The sequence below is a fragment of the Myripristis murdjan genome, chromosome 9 (assembly GCF_902150065.1).
Source record: "Myripristis murdjan chromosome 9, fMyrMur1.1, whole genome shotgun sequence".
Classification (NCBI taxonomy): Eukaryota; Metazoa; Chordata; class Actinopteri; order Holocentriformes; family Holocentridae; genus Myripristis; species Myripristis murdjan.
Window position 1 is genome coordinate 23,204,127 of NC_043988.1, and position 20,633 is coordinate 23,224,759.

At 40.2% G+C, this 20,633-nt stretch overlaps 3 protein-coding genes across 3 annotated transcripts in view; 2 read left to right on the forward strand and 1 right to left on the reverse strand.

Moving 5' to 3' along the window:
* The window catches only part of oxct1a (3-oxoacid CoA transferase 1a), a 55,941-nt gene extending 49,034 nt beyond the window's left edge, over nt 1-6,907 (reverse strand). Inside the window, exons 1-3 of the mRNA XM_030060306.1 lie at nt 6,599-6,907; nt 3,862-3,970; nt 2,649-2,739 (exon numbers count right to left, since the gene is read on the reverse strand). Of these exons, the coding sequence (XP_029916166.1) occupies nt 2,649-2,739; nt 3,862-3,970; nt 6,599-6,703 (305 nt within the window). The 5' untranslated portion in view covers nt 6,704-6,907. The remainder of the gene's footprint in view (nt 1-2,648; nt 2,740-3,861; nt 3,971-6,598) is intronic.
* Nucleotides 6,908-9,034: 2,127 nt separating this feature from the next.
* rimoc1 (rab7a interacting mon1-ccz1 complex subunit 1) lies at nt 9,035-14,648 on the forward strand. The gene is made up of 6 exons (XM_030060971.1): nt 9,035-9,185; nt 10,087-10,196; nt 11,702-11,848; nt 12,491-12,622; nt 13,079-13,193; nt 13,535-14,648. Exons 1-6 carry the CDS (start codon nt 9,092-9,094, stop codon nt 13,768-13,770), a joined length of 834 nt encoding a protein of 277 aa, XP_029916831.1. The 5' UTR covers nt 9,035-9,091; the 3' UTR covers nt 13,771-14,648.
* A 141-nt stretch (nt 14,649-14,789) lies between these two features.
* fbxo4 (F-box protein 4) lies at nt 14,790-18,561 on the forward strand. The gene is made up of 7 exons (XM_030061202.1): nt 14,790-15,080; nt 15,514-15,788; nt 15,950-16,170; nt 16,506-16,581; nt 16,695-16,870; nt 16,981-17,207; nt 17,327-18,561. Exons 1-7 carry the CDS (start codon nt 14,916-14,918, stop codon nt 17,417-17,419), a joined length of 1,233 nt encoding a protein of 410 aa, XP_029917062.1. The 5' UTR covers nt 14,790-14,915; the 3' UTR covers nt 17,420-18,561.
* The last annotated feature ends 2,072 nt before the right edge of the window (nt 18,562-20,633 follow it).

The window sequence follows — 20,633 nt, forward strand, 5'->3', positions numbered from 1 at the left end:
CTCAAAGAGGAGGCCTATCTGAAAGGGTGAGTGCTTACAGTCCAGCTAATAACTTCCTTAGATGTACCACACTGACCATGCTGACATGCTGACTGATGAAATGTTTAAGTGTTGTTTATAAACAGGTATGTAATGAAGGTTCTTTGCTGATATCCTGAATGTTTGAGATTTCTGCAATAAGTTAATAGCTTGCAAATGACTTTCACAATGGTCTCTTCTTTGCATTGTTTAAACAGGAGTGTGCTAGTGCAAGACTAGCAAGATTCAGCTCGGGTCATCACAGTTCTAGCAAACTCAGCTGAACTGTGGAGACTTAATAGGTGGCAAGAAGGACTCAGATGAACCTTAGGACATGCCATAAAGTTTTACAGTTTCTCTCATTTATTCACACAGTTTCTGAAATCATTTTACAATTGTACAATGTTGTCTTGGAAAGGGACTGTAACATACGGTATCACAGTCCTGTTTGGAAACCTCCCTGTCCAGTTTGAAACCAAAACAACATCTCGCTCACACAGCCAGGAAGGTCATATGCATTAAACAACACCATACCTTCACTCCGTTTTAAAAAACAGTCTGTTGTTAAAAAAGAAAACAAAACAATGTTCCATCAGGCAGAAAATTTAGGCTGTCCCAGTTCACAGTCAGATGGTTGAACTATTCCTTTGTGCCAACCTCAATTATCATCTTCAATAATAGACAGCAGGAGCAGCAGAGTAGGTTGTTGTAAGAATGTATACCTGTTCTGTGTTTTTGTTTCCACTTTGTCTTGCTAACTTCAAGAGGTTTTTCTTGCCAGCCGGCCTGTGTGGGTCAGGGGGTGTTGTTTTTGTTTTGTATATACTGTTATGTGGACCTGTAAAGCCCTTTGAGACTGTAAACAGTGATTAAGAGCTCTAAATAAACTTGAACTTGATCCCCGTGACCTGTATTACACACTGATACCATGTGCTGGACCATCTTGGAAAGCCTCTTTTAACTGTCTGCGCCACGGGTCCTGTCCATTATGAGATAGACCCCCACTTAGATTGACATGGTGCTGAGAACCTGCTATTTGTTGCTATGATTAATGTCTCACTTCTGCCCTTTGGTCCATTTTTTCCAGCCAGTGGTAGGACTTCCTGATATAAGCCACTTCTGCTATCTGCTGGTGGCAAACTGTGAGGAGGGGCTTGATTTGCCATGGCACCTCCTCTCGTTGTTCTTCATCCACATTACATCATTCTCTATCTGCTGCTATGGACAAAAGGACAACTATGGACAACTGTCTGACCAAAAGAATTTGTTTTATTCTGTCTGTTATTACAGATCCAGCCCTGGATGGATTCCTGAAGGCTCTTCCTATTTCTTATCTTCATCTTCCACTTCTTCTTACCCTCACCTTTCCTCTTGCTCTCCTCCTCTACCATTAATTCAGCTCTAAAACAGAGCGCTCCCCTTGGCCATCTGCTCTGATGTGTAACTGAACAATTTATTTACTAATGAACTGTCCAATTGCTGTGTTGGTTCTATCTGTAGATGGTCAGTGGTGAGTCTTACAATTTTTCAATCTCAACCTCAAGACACCAGTAGGCACCCTCTTTTATGATTTGCACTTTTGGTTTGCTGGAATTAACATGGGAATTGTTGCTGTGTTGTATTTAGAACAGAAATGTCAGCTGAAATATCGCAGATCAAGCTATGCCATAAAAGAAAGGAAAAATGGCTCATTATTTCCACATTAGTTCCATTAGTTCCACACAATCCACCTCAATGCCTACAAGTGCAAATTCACATGACCCACTACATCAGAAACAGAGGCCCTCACTGAGACACACCTTTTACCTGAGCTTCCATCACTGATACCTTATCAGACACTAACTTCTGGGCATCTAGCCATGTTAGTATTGCCTATCTGAATAACAGAGGAGGAAGACAATACTTCTCCAGTATGAGTTTAAAACAAATCTTTAACTTTTTTAGGAGGCAGGTGGTGTTACCGTGTGAGTATGAGAAAGAACAAGATAGAGAAAGAAACTCCTGAGCTGTGGCAGAGGGAAGGGCAGAGGAAAAGCACCTCATTACAACAGTCCCTGCTATAATTTGTGAGAGACAATAAGCAGGACTTTGATGCCTGCAGATGAGAGAGGAATGTACCAATCTTTGTAAGAACATTCTGCTTGGTTTGTCTCTGCAAAGACAACATCATTATACAAGTGGAGACTTTAATGTCTGATACAAAAGATAACTTTCTGTGTGGGTAAAGAGGCCCAAAAATTGGTAGTGGTAATGACTGAACTCTGAACTGGCAATGGTGGAGGGAAAAATGCTCTCATGAATTTTTCCACAACATATTCCTCACATAACAGTTCTAACAAAATTACACATTACTCCAAATGGTTTCACACTCCCATAAACCAACCATGGCAGGACTCAGATAAACAACGTTCATCACCATTTACTGTTGAAGCACAACTTGGGCTTTGGGAGTGCTGATAATGGCTGGCCAACATGATTGTTAAACCACCACCATAGAGATGACAAACATGGCTAAGTGTAAGGTTACATGATGAGGACTATGCATGCTAGCTCATATAAACACAATGCAGAAACTCATAATTTAATTGACATGCACACAAACATGTGCATATATGTACACAAACACTTACCCTGCATTATTGCTGACTGCTGTGATACCCTTAACACCAGTCTTCAACAAACTGTTGATAAGATTCTCTGGGATACCACACAACCCAAAGCCTGTGTTGGAGCAGAGAAGAAAAAAAAAGTAACACAATATTGGACAATGTCTTTCACTACCAGTACATAGTAACTAAGTCTTAATCAATACTGATTTCATTTGTTTGTTTTAATTCTACACCTGAGTATGTATTTTTATACCCAAATTTTGCAGTGTTTTCATTAATCAGTAATACAAAAAATATCTTACACAAAATGTCCAAAATTAGTGTATCTCTGGTGCTGATCAGAGCTGAATATTTTTATCCCAGGATAGAAGTGTGACAAAGTGGAAAATGGTAAACAATGTCATATCAGGCCACTCTATAAATATGAGCTGTGGAATTAGTGCATGCTGTGTGTCTGAGCGTGAGAGTGTGTGTGTGACAGAGAGAGAGAGAGAGAGAGAATGCATGTGTGTGTAAATCCGAAAAGCTGCCAGTAAGTCAGACATTGTGAGCATTAAGCTATCAAGTGGGGTAAAGTCAGGACAGATCTGCCCTGCTGACATCCAGAGGTAAACAGCTGTTCAGTTTTATGTCAATGCACAATGAATAGGACTGTGTGTCTAACTTTAAATCACTCTCTGGTCCATCACTATCCTTGGACACAACAAAAGACATATTTTGACAACGCATGGCATCACACATACACACACGCACACACAGATTGTTTTGTCACTCAGGCTTAATTATGCTCACACTAGATGCTTAGGCAAGGACTGGGTATCACACACATAGCAAAACAACAGATTATCCTGCTGACTCCTGAAATGTCACTGGCACCAGGAAGCCATGGGGGGGGGGCTACAGTTTTTTCGAGTTGAGGTGGAGGTGAGTTAAGTTTAAAACTCAAAGGTAATGGTTGGTATCCTTGTACACTGCATTCACTGCTGTTAGGATTTAATCTATAATCCCCTCACTCAAATCTGGGCAGACCATTGGTCTTAATCAAGCCTCAGGTCCAAATATGGTGTTTTTGAGCCTTATGTACCACTGAATCTTTACATATTACTGTACTAACATGATAGAGTTACATAAATTTGCCCTTACTAAATTGAGTGATTTTGTCAGCACAACTGTCACTAAACAACATGAAATCCTTCTGCAGCACCTGCAGGGTGGTCTTGAAAGTATATCTTACCCCCGACTAGAATGGTGGCTCCACTGGGGATGTCTTTCACTGCTTCGATAGGGTTTGAGAAGAACTTTGAATTCCTGTGGCTTGAAGTGGAAAAGTAACAGCCACAACTCTGTGGAAAACAATACAAAACAAGGAAACTGTCAAAAAAAAAGCTCCACCGGGAATAGAAACTCATCGTACGTCACTACATATAAAAGTGTCAGCTACATATCTAAAATGTATAATATTAATAATCGACCAGATAAAAGACCAGGTCCCTGGGGGGGAACTAATGTTTGTATGGCCTAAAAGAGCTAATCCAGTTTATATAGCCGAACAAGGGAAAGATAAGCAAAACTGCTGAACAAATTCCACAACAAAGGGAGTGGAGATTTAGGATAGTCCACGGGCACCAATGAGTTAGAGGACACAGCAAGCAAGAGCAGACACTACATTATTCCACTGAGATATAAATACAGACATCTCAGTTAAATCATACACAAGAGGCATTATTAGTCTGCAAAACACTGTTATGACATGCTGTTGGCACATCTCCCTACAGTACAGTAGGCTACTTTCCACTACAGTCTTCTCTATCTTATCTGTCTTGTATAATTATAAATAATGAGTCTTTCCAAGCCTAGCTAAAGACAATTATGTATCACGTTTGTGTTAACTAATAGATAAGGCCTGACCCAACTTCACAGTACAGTTTCTCTGTAGGCTAGCTATTGCTTTACCTATTGGTAGAACTCAAGAGACACTGCATTGTTAGATATTTTTGAGGCCAAACATGCACAAACTTATCACACTTGTACAACTTTCAAAATTTTGAATATAACTGGAAAGTTACACATTTCACACTGACCTACAATCCTTTGGATGGCTTATAATCAAGATTGATTGGGGCAATAAGCTAAAAAGATCATCGCCTTACTGTAGATCGTAAATTCTAAGAGAAGGAAGTTTTTTTTCCCCCTCGTAGTTCTCACATAGCACACTAATCTTACTAAACTGATTAAGGCTGCAACTCTGCTGCTTAGCCAGTTTTCGGGAAATCCTTTATTTTAACCACCATAAGCTTCCCTGGCACAGTCGACCAGATAAATTAACAAGTGGACAGTCAGTGACTAACCGACGGGACTCTTTGGCTGCTTGCCAGCAAGGAGTAGATTCTCCTCAATGCAAGAGCATTGAGGAGGTAACAGGTCAGTGTCATCAAGGCTTTCATTTTCAAGCCATTTTCATACACCTGGTTTATCCTTTAACTTCTCTGTGGTGACTAATTATATCAACAGAACTACTGAAGAAAGCCGAGGGAGAATTTTGCAGTCTGGTAGATTTAAGACTTTCCAGACAAAGCTGCTGACAGGAATGGCATCTTCCTTTTTGACCCTCATGTGCAGTAACAATTACTCTGAGTCTATTCAGAGAAAACAAAAACATCACCCTGAAATGACAGAAATGTCTTTCAAGTGTTCATATAAAAAGACAAATGACTCACAAAGCCACCAAAGGAGAAATGGCATAACAAATTTCCAACTTGTAAAGTAGGTCAACAGCTTAGCAGTGAGGTAGCCCACCCATAACACCCATAAGATATTGTTGCAATACCCATTTTTTGAGGGTGTGTTTTTACACATAGGTATAAATTCAAGCACGGCATCACATCAGAACCTATTAATGGCCAGACAGTTCAATCTGAATGTGTGGCCAAGACAGTCGTAAACAGAGTAAGGATTTAAGTCAATACAAATAAATCACAGTAAATTCTTGAAGCCATTTGAGCTGCAAGAGGACTACAGGTCAGTCTGTTTACTCATCAGTCGGTCAAACGCAATTTCTCAGAAACAGCAGGTCAGATTTTAATAAAACCTGGGGAAATGCTGCATTTTCTCACCATCCTTCTCTGACCTTGTCAACATTAAACATCTGTTTGTTCATTCATCCATTTCTGTTATGTGAGGTGTCAGACAACACTGTATTTTTAGAAATGATATTTTTAGAAAACTAGCCAGTCTTGCTGATCTTCGGCAAAATCATGCTGATTGCCTGGCTTCAGCTGCAGGTCAAATGAGGCTATCTGCTACTGGTTGGCCCAGACAGACAGGGCTACGTCATTCATAGGGGGCTGCATGCTCAATGCTGCCTTGTTCATTGCAGGCTGCACTGTGCTCTCTTAAGCATTTTTTTTTTCCTATGTCTGTTTTTAGATATAATCCTCCTGCTCTCATTCTGGCTGCTCTGTGTGGGCACTGCCATCTTGCATGAGGACGCTGGGTAAAATGTGGGCAAAATATGAGCAATGGAAACATACAGCGTGAGCCTGGGTGTGAAGCTATGCTGGTGCGGGTGACAGAACTTGTGATCATTTCACCTCCAACAAAGTCACTGGCCCTCCGCAGTGAAAAACAAATCGCATAATGCAGCAATAAATGAAATGTAAGGGATAGCTTATTCAATGTATGGCTGCAAAATGGGGTGCCGTCCCAGGGACAGAGGCGAGGTTGCTTTAAGGTAGCTTTAAGTCAGCTGTGACCGATAGACGCTAAATAACAAAAATAAAACCACAAGGAAATTTGGTGGAGAAAAATTACCAAACCAAAGTTAGGTCCCAAAAGCTTAGGTAACAGTTAAAGTGCCAATTTTTTATCTTCAGTTCATGTACTATGACCTTTTATAACCCAAGTTCCCGGGCACAGCATGCTCGCAACCAATTAAATTCAGCCTAATCTAATTATTGCGTTTCGGTACTGACCTTGCTCAAGGACTGGGTCACGAAGTTTAATTTGGTTCTGCATGGACCATTGAGATTTTTGAAGACCAAATTCTCCGCTCTGCACAACATTTTGAGGGCCGCCATGTTTTTGAGCTAAACTATAGTTAGCTACACGTCCGGGATGAGCAGCAGAGTGAGGACTCCTGGCGATAGACGACTGATGATGTTGGCTGAGCGCGGTTGCAAGTGTTGCTAGCATTAGCTAACACACACACACGCTCACACACACACACACATATACACACTCATACACGGGCTGCAGCCAAACGACATTGGCTGAGGTCTGAGGTGGGCTGGACCAACGAGGGAGTGACAGAGGCTCGACTGCATACTCGGCAGTCCAATTTGAATTTTAACCATTTCACAGCCAACCACAGAGTGCTGCCTTCACGTACCAATAATAAAGCTGCGTCATATAGGTGCATATATAAATAAAGGCGTATTTAACTAATTTCTGCTGCACATATTTATTATGAGGAGGAGGTGCTTCAGGTGTGCCATAACTGTTGTATAACTTCAATAAGTTTGATGTGAAAAGGAAGCATGCATTAATATTACTATGACTCACAGAATAACATATAATAATGATATTTGGGTCTGGGAGATATATTAGAAGGCATATTGTGAGGTGAGACTGGGTATTGTCTGAGGTTCTGGATATCTACATGGATAATATAGCCTAGTCATATGGTATAAAAGCTGTCATTTCTTGTTTTAAAGGCTGCATTACAATAAAGGGTTGATTTTTTTCTTCCTATGTGTTATGGTGGTGTTTTACAAATGGCCACAAGGTGGGGCAGTTGACGCCATGCTTTAATAGTATCATTTTATTAGTTTCATTTTATTCAATAGTTTCATTTTATTAAATACATCTGAATTGTAGTTTCATTTTTATTCAGTAGTTTCACTTTATAAAATACATCAGAATTGTAGTTTCATTTTTATTCAGTAGTTTTATTTTATTAAATACAACAGAACTGTAGCAATATCATGTTATAATGTTACCGTGGCACCAGCTATCAAATGTTGCACACTTACGCCATGTGGCTGTATGTAAAACATTTCCAAATTGAAAACTTTTGCCCTGTTAAGAGCATAAGGCCATGCCATGTCCAAACCAGTTACAGAGAAATAGTAAGTGATACCCAAAAACCAACTTAGAATTTGTGTTTGGAATCATCTTAATGTGGTATGTATCAAGTTTGGTGAAGATTAAATGAAATACATGCCAACAGAAGCAAAAAGTAAAAGGTTTACCATAAAATCCAAAAGGGCAGAATTTTTTTCCCACTTTTTTTCAGAAATAGACATGGCCTGTATCACCCCAATCAGTGTAATCAGTACTCGAGTTGAGGGGGGATGAGGGGATGGCATCCCCCCTGAAATAAAAACGGTCAAAATCATCCCCCCTGTAAAACTGCTATCCTCCCTTTTCGTCAAGTGAAAAAAATTGACCATCCCCCCTGAATTGTTTTTTACAACTCGATTACTGAGTGTAATCGAAGAAACACAATGTGCAAACTTTGTTTTGCAGCACCTCACGCTTCATGAGTTATGAGCCAAAATGTAAAACATGTAATAACTGACCACATGGTGGCGCTATTTGCACCATGTTTTAATATGTTAAGCATTTCCACATGGAACAACTTGACATCAAGCAGGCTACAAATACTTTAGCACTTGTAATGTTGAGATTTCAACTTTCAAACACCACATATAAAGTTTACTTTATGGGTTTACTGCCATAAAGTTTACTTTTAGGATGCCTATAGTGCTCTGGTTCTCTTTTTGTCATATGTCCATTCAATATATGTTTGACATTGTGGTCATAGTTACTGGTGCTGTTGTACTGGACTGCATTAGATTGTACAGGTGGACCTAATAAAGTGGCCACTGAGTGTATGTATACGTGTACATACGTGTTCTTCCGGAGATGCTGTGACTTTATGCTATTACTATTATTTTTCTTTATACTAGCATGTTCCAGCCATTTTTTATAATAAAAAAATAAAATATAAAGAAAAGTAGCATTCATAGCATTAATAAATATAGAATAAAAATACAGAATAAAAAAACAATAAAGGATGAAGATAACAAGGCATACTGCTGTTACCACTAACTGGACACGCAGCATGCATTCCTCTCTCAAAGATGTGATTATCAAATTTACGACAGCAAGTAAATGCAGCAACATGGGCTGTAATGCGTGATATATATATATAGGCTCTATAGTATTTTGTTGTAGAGAATAACCTATAACAAATATAGTAATGTACGCCTGCCAGCCCATTAAGCACACATACACACACACACATATACACACACCACCACCTAAACTACTGTCCCCGTCATCGCGAGCGCACACGCGCACAGATTGTCCTCCAAATCATGGCGCAACACAAGAATAGCAGCAAAATAAACACACTTTGGGCACGTGAATAATTCTGGCTCACGTGACCCAGACTTTTAGTCATGGCCGACGACTACAGACGACAAGGTTTCGAGCTGGAGAGAAGGATATTTGAGTTGGATATTAAGTGCTCGAGTCTCCGAACGGAAAAACAAGGTTTGAATAATACGATGCAGAAAATGTTTGCGGGCCAAATGATGCGTCGTCGCGCCGTGTGCGTGACAGTCCCATCAAGTTTACCAGCGTTAGCTAACTTAGCCATCCTAGCTAACGTTATCTAACTTAGCTTATTGCTACCATAACAACAGCTGCTGGCTGATGAAACCTCTAATGTTTACCGACAGCGGTAAATTTAGCCAGCAAACGATGTAATTGTGGCGTATTCATATATAGGAAAATGATGTAGCTTATAACTAATGGCTTAATGTTAACTATGCTAGCTGCCGCCTAACTGATGGAGTAATTTTAACATGTTTTGTGCTGGAGGGAACAGCTAACGTTAGCTCGCTAGCGTTAGCCGAAGAATATACTTGATAAGGTTAATTCTGCAAATGTAAAATATTCTTGAGCTAAAATTAACGTGTTAAATTTCCGGATGTCAGCGGAAAATAACGGTATTCAGCCATTATACAACGTGGTAATCTGTGCGTGCCGTTACTGATAAATTAGCTGGCATAGTTTACTCTAACTCAAGATTCTCGATTTAGTCAATGTCAAATGACCTTAGTACTGTAGTTTTGCCAAGTTACAGTACATCAAGTACACTCGTATATATTTGTAAATATGAGCTAGTATAGTCGAGATATTGCCGAAATCATTTAGGGGGCCAAGCTGTTTTTTTTTTTTTTTTTTTTTTTTTTTTTTTTTTTTTTTTAAGGATACTCAGTTATTTTGTGTTAAGTTGTAGCTACGGTTTAGCGGCATTGCATACACATCATGTCTGAACATAAAGCACTTAAACATCAGTGTGGGTCAGCAACACTTGGAAATGTGTGAAGTAATTTTGTTTAGCTTGGATCTGTGATAAATAACATGTTAACATATCGTTTTTCTCCAGATGATGACTATTTACAGAACGCGTCTGTCATACTAGACAAGTTGAAAAGCTTTTACAGACAAGGAGGGGAAAGTAGCAGTCTTCCCAAGCTGCTCCAGGATTACACACAGGTACTTAATTACAGCAAACTTCACAGAATGGCATATTTGTAAATATTCCCCAGTTTAGCCAGTAAAGGCTTTAGACATATACATGTACTACAGTATGTAATATTTCAGGTGGAACCAGATATATTAAGAGTTTCCCAGCTTATATCTCTTAAATGCTGTGAATATACATTTTAGTCTGTAAATCCACAACAGATAATTTGTGAGTTAACAGAAAACTTTGTCAAAGTCTGGGGTAAATGGGTGCTGTTGGGAAATATAAACAAAAAATAAGGAATTTGTATTTTGTGTCTTTTCCTGATGGGTTTTTCAATGACAAATTATTTTCTGCAGTTTATTATTGAATCAGAAGATCATCCAATTGCTGAAATGTTTCTAGTTATTTTTCACATGTTAACTGATTAATGTTACACAATATAACACACTCACCTTCACTGATATAACAAAAGCCCTGGATTTGTGTACTGGTATTGAATTAGAACTAAACTAGTTGTTGCATTGTCTGTGATATTCTCTCAAAAATGTATTCAGCTGCTCACCTTGGGAAGGAAAACAGATGATTGCTTAGCTGCTCAAAGAAACACAGCACACCATCCAAAAGACACACTGAAAATGATTGTGGTCCTGCCAGTCAGTCCCTCAGACATTTTGTCGTGTCTGCTTTGTAGGAATTGCACACTTTCTACATGGAAAATTGTAGAGCAAGTAGGGCTGCACTATATCATATCGTTCATGATAATACTGGTATAAATTTGTATGTGAAAAAAGTGTCATATTATGATATTTGTGATACAGCAGCATGATGACATGTTGACACTTTTGCATGCCAGACCACACAGCCAAATAGAGCAGCGTCAACCTTTGATGAAGAATTAGTTCAGTTCAGTGTTTTCCGCGCTGTCCAGGTATATTAACGGCCGCCCAAGTATAATTAAACCCATTCAGGGTTTCCTATTAGCACCATTAGTTACACATCACTTCCACTGGGTTGGGGCGGGGCAAACAAGGTGAGCAGTGTAACACACAAGATAACACTAAATAAAGGTAGAAGAATTAGGCTAATGTATTTTTTCAATTTTCAAGTGTCATACTGTCATTTTTTTTCCATATCGTATTGAATATTGTTACCTCAAATCAACGTGAAATATTGTGATTTTTATTTTAAGTTTGTCACCCACCCCTTACAGCAAGTGTGTCGTAGTTGCATTGAATTACCCGACATTCGAGTATGACAGTAGAAAAGAATCAGTGAGATCACTCTTAAGAGTACAAGGAGAGCTGATATGTTTGTGTTGTTTGGTTTTGAAGGTGACTAGTTTGTGACTTAAGCAGCATGGCCAGAATTTCAATAAGTATGCAGCCTGTCTGTGCCAGTGGGCAGTCTGTTCAAATTAAAAAGGGGGATAGTGGGACGATGAGTTTATGAGTTTACACTCTCTCATCCCTGTGTCTTTGTATAGGCAATAACATGTGTTCTTGTGTGTACATGTGTGTCTCTGGGTGGGTAGGTTATCCTAGACATCACATTCTATGAAGAGAATAAACTGGTGGACCAGGAATTCCCTGAGGACTGTTCACCATTCAAAATCCAGCAGCTGCTGCAGGACCTTACTGAGCCAGAGGTCTTGGCAGGGAGACTGGCACCGGCACAAGAGGTATGTGTGTATGTGCATTAAAATGTGTGTGTACAGAGGTGTGTCAGTGTTTTTGTGTCTCATTGCATCCCAGGTGGCCAATGAAACACTTGGCACGTAATTGGGATGAGAGAGGGTATCTCTGAGTGTTACACAACAGAGCTGCAAAGTCATTCTTGTCAGATGTTAACACTGTAATGAAGTCCTCTATTGGCTAAGGTTAACACATAAGATAATGGCTCAGGTTATTGTCCTTGAAGTGAATGCCCTAAACATTTGCGAGAATTAGTCATCAGTCCTCTTGCCAGGTGAATAATGAGTATCTTGTTTATATCATCATCATCTTTCATGCATTCTTACTTTTTTTTTTTTTTTTTTTTAACAAATGAAGGCAGTGATTCATATCTAATAGACTAAAGAAGAGCTGTCTAGGGGTTTACCACAAACAAAATGGCTAATAGGAAATACAAATCTGAACTATATCTGTTCCATCATAAATGCACTGTACTCGGCCTTAACTGATAATTTTCTTTGGTTAGTCATATTTTTAATTATCCTTCATAAGACGTCACCTTTAGTCTATAGTTGACATATAACACAGTTCCAGATGTAATTTGATGTCATAGTGTGACAGTGCCGTCCACCTTTTGGTGTGTGTGGTAGGTGCAGTCTGTGTTGGGCCTGGAGCTTTTAGAATGCCTCTATTGGAGACGTGGAGCACTGCTGTATATGTACTGCCACACCCTTCACCAGCGTAAACAGTGGATCAAGAAGAACAAGGACACATTCCTCAAGGTAGCACATTATGACCAGAAAAAAGAAGGCAATGTCAGCACAGAGGAAATCAAAGCTCCCTCTGTTGTTATCAGTGCAACTTTTCAACCTATTTCCTGATGAAGACTCTAAGGGTTGAAACTTTGCACTAATAAATACCGTGGGAGCTTTGATTTTAAGTGTGGGACATTTCCTTCTTTCTTCCTTGACTTGTGATTGTGTCCAGCACCTGTACCCACCTTGTATTGGATGTGCTCACCATTGTGTTATTTCTATCTAGCACATTGTAACTAGATGATAGTGGATCTAATTTATCATGATGGTGAGCATGGAGTTTGCTCAACCTAACAGGTGCTTTCGCAGTTAGATGGTTATAGTTTAAATTATATGAAAATTATAGTTTAGTGTCAGTTCTTTGTTGGCATATGCTGTTATCAGGCCTGATGCCTTTTTGTTTCCTTTGATATGCCCATTCAGTGTATTCAGGAGGGTGTGCGCTACCTGATGCGGATGCTGCAGGTGAGAAACTCTGTGAAGCTCAACGATGGGGTGGTGCTCCATGACACCACTACAGCCAACTTCCTGTCTGAAGGTAACAATGTCATCTATTATCTTTCCACTGGTGAATAACAAATTTGTCAAGCTGCTTTGCTCCAATCTGAAAAAGTGTCATGTAACTACATCATAAATTTTAACCCTAGTCTTTTTGGGCTGGGCCATAGGCACTGATGATTTAACGTATTGCCAGTTTAATTTAAATGGTGCAGGCTTGGTGGTGTTGCTGTAACAGCCCAGACATCACTAGAGATACCTATTGTTTCTGTTAGTGTCAGTGTCATGGCATGTATCACAGCGGTATGATTAGTCACAAATAAAAGGTACCATAAAGCAGCTGTTTGATCATTTTCACTACCTGCTTACATTTTTGTCCAGGCATCTTCTCAGACACCCACCTGTTGACGATGATGTACATTGGGGAAATGTGCTTCTGGGCAGTAAAGTACGAGGACTGCAGTGTTGATACTATGGAACGCAAGGAAGATCGCCTCCAGTTCCGGGACATTGGCACACAGATCCTCAACAAATATGTGCTGGCCTGCGAGGGTCCTCTACAGGGCCAGGGTTGGAACACAGAGAATGCCAAGGAGATCCTTAGTATCTTACAGTGAACCGAGCTGCTTCTGTGTTGAAGTTGCCCTCAGGCACAGATCTAAGATCAGCATTTAAGTGTATATCAACCCCAAATAAAAATGGAGCTCATCAGGTGGGGTGTAGTGTTGTTGGAGGGCTAAGGGGAGGAATGGGTGAGGGGGGTAGTAAGTGAAAGCAGTCCTTGGGTCAGTGTCTTCAGGCAACCTCATTCTATGCCAAACGGCTCTGGCCAAAGCAGGTGCACGAAAGGCAAGAAGGTATAAGATATGTGTTGTAAAATTGGCAGGGGCAGAGGAAGAAGTTATGAAAATATTTTTTTTTTTTGCCCTGAAAAGCACTTATCTTCCAGATTCCAGACTGTTGGTTGGGGCATTTGTTTTGCTCTGAGAATGTGGTAGAATAACATTAATATTACCATGAAAAAGAAGGTTATGAAGAAAATAACATTTTTTTAAGATTGTTACAAGTTTAATGATAATCCAGCTGGGAATGAGACATTGCACAGCAACTTTTTATTTATTGATTTTTCCCATTTTGTTATGCTTTTGTTAATATTTTTTTTTTTATTAATTGCATATATATTCAGTATATATGTGTGTGTGCGTGTGTGTAAATAATGCACACAAAGGTAAGAAGAGGAGTACAACTGATTATGGAGACTGATGTATTCATGACTATTTCAAGTATGTACAGATTTGTTCTTAATATCAGCTTTGTAATGCAGCACTTGTTTTTTTTCTCCCCCCATCTATTGCAAATTCCATTTTTCTGCCACTCAAATAACTTTGATAGTATAACTATAAATGGAGAATCTGTGTTGGTGTTTGGAGGAAAACTCATTTTCTGTTTTTTATGTCCTCGTTGACAATAAATACGCACGTTGGTTTAAGAAAAAGAAGTTTTCAGACTTTTGTTGCTTACACACTGTAGCGCTATGGTGAAAGTGTGCTGGTACGCGTGTTTTTTTTTTTTTTTTTTTTTTTTTTTTCCAAAATAAAATGCCCACAATCCCCTGCGGCATCACTAACACCAGTAACAAGGAAGTGCAACAGCGACACGTAAGATTTGTTGACATCTCAGTAGCTCAAGCTTTGCCTTTTATAAATGAACACAGCGATTAAGAGGACACAGGTTTCCATACGCCGCCTCTCTGGACTTAGTGATGGCAGGGAAGATGCAGCAGTTCAACGAGTCTGTGGTGATCCGCAGCCTGAGGAGGTTCAGAGACAGATACATCCCCAGCGGAGGTAAAGTTGTACATGGTGCAGCGCCTGTTGCGCACACCGGGGGAGACGACTCATCGCTGGCCTTTATGGACAGCTTACCGGTGAGCCTAATTTCAAATGCGCGAATATAGCCTTTTACATAAAATTAATAATGATCATCCCGCAACTTGTACTGCTTTTGGAGGAAACGTGAGAAGAGCACTGGTACTAACTGCAGCCTTTGGTTGAGCTACATAAAGTTTTCTTAAAGTGCTATTAGGTATTTGTCATTTGTTATATGCTTTAGGTTACCATATACGCTGATCTGTTTCCAGTCTTTCTCCCTCAGTCATTGTGGAGATTTATGAGTTTTTTTTTTTTTTTTTTTTTTTTTTAGCCTGATCTCAATGATATTTTACACTTATCCAGGGACCTGGGCTATTTCAAATGTAGGTATAGGCCTATTATACAGTTTATTTGTTGTCCTATGTGTGTGCCACCCATTTTGGAGCACCCAGCCATACAAACCAAAATCAAACATCCTCCCTCCTGAAGGTGGATGTACAGTTCCTGATCATGACCCTGCTGTCCCCTGTGGATATCTGTCATCTGGGAGCCACCAGTCACTATTGGAGAGCCATGATTAGAGATCAGCTGCTGTGGAGGTACTTCCTGCTCAGGGACATGCCGCGTTGGACCTCCATAGACCATGTGAGCATGCCCAGACTGCAGTCACTGGATGCCCCGCTGAGTAGTGAAGAGCAAAGCCTGGAGGATGGAGAGGAGTCAGGAGACACAGAGAAAGGGCCCAAACATGACTACATGGCTGAGTGGGTACAGCTCTACTCTTGACCAGATTTGACTATCCTGAATCAATATTTTTCCATGTAACATGTAGACTTTTCCTGACTGCTAGAAAGTCCAGGTCTAGCCTGTAACATATAGGCAGACAATCTGGCATCCATCATGTCAGCGACTGTTGTCTCAACAGATACCTGAGGGGCTGCCCTGCCTGCAGACAACGATGGCTACCTCCACGGCCTCCGTATGAGGTTGTGACGTCATTCCTTCAGTCTCTGGTGCCATCAGCCGAGCCACGTTATGCCATGTACGGCCCCGGCATGGAGGAGCTGGATGTCTCTATGGTGACAAGGCTCATGCATGCCCCAGATGTACTTCCTGTGTCCGGGATTCCCCAGCGACAGATAAATGGTGAGCAGAAGCTGATATTTAGACCTGACTAGGGGTCATCTTCCCTGGCCTCTTTCCTATCATGAATAGGACAGTAACAACAAAACTAACCTCAGATCAATGTCAAGGGTAAATTTCTTTGTGAATTTCTTTATGTCCTTCTCACTTACGGGTAATCCAGAATCAAACTAATGATAGGACACCCTACATTGTGCAAATTTTTTTGTTCACCAGTAGGTGGCTGTCTTGCCCCATAATGACTGGTGAAAGTCAGTATGAGCCAACACAGCCTCAAGAAAACCTTTTCCATTGGTTAAATAACCAGAAGAGCCAAGCCATTCTTTTTTTCATTCTAGGAGTTGGCTCAGGGATAAGTTACATCTTCAACAACCAACACAAATTCAATATCCTGACTCTCTATTCAACCAACAGGTAAGCATTTTGTATTTGGATTTATTTTAGAAATGTATTTGTTTTGTAATGATTATACTTTACTGTAACTTGTATATTTCTACAGCCAATAAGCCCTAGTTGTTTGTTTACAGGGCAGAAAGGGAAAGAGCCAGAGTGGAGCAGCAGAGGGTCAGTAATAAGCTCTTTACCTCTGAAGGAACAGATCAGTCAGGGTGCCCAGTCTTCAGCCCGGCCCCTCAGGTCCAAGAGGTGTGCCAGGTCGTGGATGGCTTCATCTATGTAGCCAACGCAGAGCGTGATGAGAGAGGTGAGATTAGGGACTAATTCTGCCATGTGCATGTTCTACTGTGCTTGTTCGTTGTTGCCTTATGAACCATCACCAGAGAACTTTTACATCTACTACTATGTCTTCAACAGGTGAGATGGAAACAGAGGCAGCTCAAATCCGGGCTGTTGTGAGCTCTGCCTGGGGCTCAGCCTCCAGGCCTCTCCTGGTGCTCTCCTGTATCGCCACAGAAGATCCAGAAGTAGTTAATACTACTAGTCTGGGATCTAGTGGCACCAGAACCAGAGGTAGGCGTAAAACCCCCTGTGTGGACATGGCAAAGAGACTCTGCCTACCCCAACTGCCTAATCCCTGGATGGTAAAGCATAGTTTATCCTTTGGTAGACTAAAAGGCATGTATTTATATAAAATCGGTGCCTACTTATGTGATATTTTGAACTTTGTGTGTATGTCTGTGCTTTCCTGTCTTTGGTCCAGGTGCAGGACACCGTGGCAGAGTCTTTGTCAGGTCTTCTAGATGGCGTTTCCTGGTTGCTGAAGTGTTCAGGGGTCAAACTGTACAGTAGCTAACTACTACACAGTTGGCCCAAGTCCTGCTGTTGACAGAGGACATAAATCCACAGACCTCAGTCCTTCATCAACCTAACCCCAAGACACATTATACCACTTCATGGCTAGTATATGCCCAGTGTCTCAGGCTTGGAGTACTATTTGATTTGAATTGGAAGGCCAGCAGAACTGATTGGCTAGCAAGCCAATAATGAACACTCATGTTTACAGTAACGAGAAGGAATTACAGCAGATGGGGAGGTTGTACATACATCTGGGAGCTTTGAAGTACCCACCCCCCTTGTACTGCTGGACACTGAGCAGCTTCACTGGTGCAGTTAGGGGTTAAGTGCCTTGCTCAAGTTATACTGACATTAGTTGTCATTCGGAAGAGGACTGTTCAGCACTTTATTCCCTTCCTCCTCCACACAGATTTTCTCCAGTTGTCTTGGGAATTTGTAGCGATAACCTTACCCTCATAAATCTTTTTCTGTAATCTGAAGACAACCATTGCCATGCATCGTTTGCTTAATTAATTTGCTCTAAAGATCGGTTGTTCTCTCAGAAGTCGATTGTTCTTCCCAATGTGTCAGCCTCTCTACCCATTAAATTGCCAATGACTTACCATTAAATTACTGCTAAATTACCTATAACTTGCAGTTCAGTATGATCTTAAGATGACATACACATACAACCACTAAACAGTGTATGTGGGTCATAGTAGTTTCTCTCTCTCTCTCTCTCTCTCTCTCTCTCTCTCTCTCTCTCTCTCTCTATCGCACACATACACAAACAAAAAGCAACTTTGGGAGCAGTGAAAGGTATTTCCTTTCTACTGAGTTTAGAAATGGGCCAGAGTCTGCTGGCACAACAGAGTGCACAGCCTGCTACACCGCTCTTGCCCTGTGATTCCTTTCCTCTGAGGTCAGCACTGGCACATAAACTGTAGTCCACATCTGTATCAAGGCACATGAGAGGAGCTTCCTGCTTTGGCTACCATAGAGTGCCACCATTGCATTTCTCATTTAATGCTTATCAGAGGTGGAAGTAACTAATTATATTTACTCATGTAAAAGTATTTTTTGTGTACTTTTTTGAGTGAAGTCAGTAATTTTACTTGTATATTTTTGCTGTTTATTGTACTTCACTACATTTTAAATCATATGCATTACAAAGTACAAATGATCAATGACAGATTGTGGAACCTTTCAAAATAAAACACATAGTCAGCAAAGATGAGAAGAGGAATCCACCTCTACTTTGTTCTACTTTTTGTTGTTTCCAACTTCCAATAAAAAGTGCATCATAAAAAACTGCAGATGGTAGATAGGCACGAGGACCATTCAGACTCAATGGGCAAAATTGTGGTATAAGTGTGGGAAAAGATGAATATCAGTGAGCTGGCCTGATGATGAAAACCATGTTGACTCATCCATCATATTATGTGCTTATTCCACATTCGTCAGTTGATTCTGCAGGGCCCTCACTTCAATCAACCCTCCACAATTTTGCAGAAAGCACCTTTAAAAGAATATAGTTTGAACTGTGTACTCTCATCCTTTTTTACTCTCATCCGCCAAGTAACAGTTACTTCTACTTGAGTAGAGCTTGTAGTACTCTTTCCACCATAGATGCTTATTGATTAAGCTCTGCATTTCTAGCTTGATTTTTTTTTCTTTGAGCAAATTAAAACTAGTTTAGCATTAGTTACATGTTTGCTGGTCACACTGAGAACCTGTTCACCAATAGTAGCTCTCTTTTATAATTTAACCAACATTACTGCTAACATACACTTACTGTGGTAATGCTATAGGGAAATAATAGTGGCTTACTTAAAACAAAGACACGCAAACAAAGAATGTACTGTAATTCTGTAAAATGACACAACTTGCTGCTTCAAGAGAGCAGGGAACTTCAAAAGAAACTTCAATGAACTAGTGAGGGACTACCATGAATTTGAATTTTAGAGAAATGGGAAATAGAAAAATAGTGGGAAATCCTGAACAAAAAAAGGGCCTATAACAGAGACTAACACACATTACAGATGTGTGTAGTCCAACAATGACCTACTCAAAAGCACATAATTTCTTAATGACATCAGAGGATGTAGATTTCCCTCTGGGGAAAGTAAATATAAATGAATAAATAAATTAATTAAATTGACCAAGAAATTGAAATACTTTACACCATAAATTTTTGTGTGTTTTTTGTCCTGAATTCCAATAGTGTTATGAGACAGAATAAAGGGAGACTTAAAGGATTTCATCTCTTCTCTCATCAGTTTCATATTCAGTATTCCTGATGATGGTGTTCACACACACCCTGGTGACAGTAATAGGGTCATTTGTGCAAGGCATGACAGGATAATATTCATCAGCACTGCTCTTTTGTTCTAGTCCCCTAGGTAACCATAAATCATCGACAAAAGTGTATGTTTTCCAACCAGCCCTTCCTTCAAAAGGTACCTGAATCCTCAATCTCAATAATCATTTTCATAGAGATACAGATTTCTAATAGGACCATGATTGGTGCAATTTAGGTGCATTAAGTCAGACCTGAATACCGGAGGTAGATTTTTTTTTTTTTTTTTTTTTTTTTCCCAGCTGAAATTCGTCAAGTGTGTGTGTGTGTGTGTCTGTGTGTGTGTCTGTGGCAGAAATGGGCCTTTCATCTCAATACATCTCTGTTCTCTGTAAACAGGATGTCTGTGTCTTTGGTGTTCACTTGTGTCAACTATTTACCTACAAACACTGTTAGAGGAAAACGTGTTGTGCACGCGCACGCGTGTGTGTGTGTGTGTGTGTGTGTACTCACTCTGGCTGCCCAACAATGAAGGTGGAGCACATTCATCAATAGGGCTCTGACATGAAAAACACAAAATGCCTCCACCTACCTTTTTAAGTGCATTTTGCAACATCCAAAGAGAGTAAGCACGACAAAAGGACTATTTTAGTAAACATAAGTTCCACGTATGTCTGGTCTGCATGCATGTCCCTGTAAAGCATGGGAACCCATCTTTAGGGCAGGTATGCAGGGAATAACAATGACAAATCCTTTGTTATTACGTTATGATCCTATTGGAGCCACTGGAGAAAAAGACATACACTGGAGGTAATGACACTGAAGACTTAGCTGAATTTCTGAGGCTTTTCTGATAGAATGAGTGAGTGATTGAGCTGTGATTTACAGATAGCTTTTACATATTGTTCTATGCATGTAAAGAAAATAAATAGTG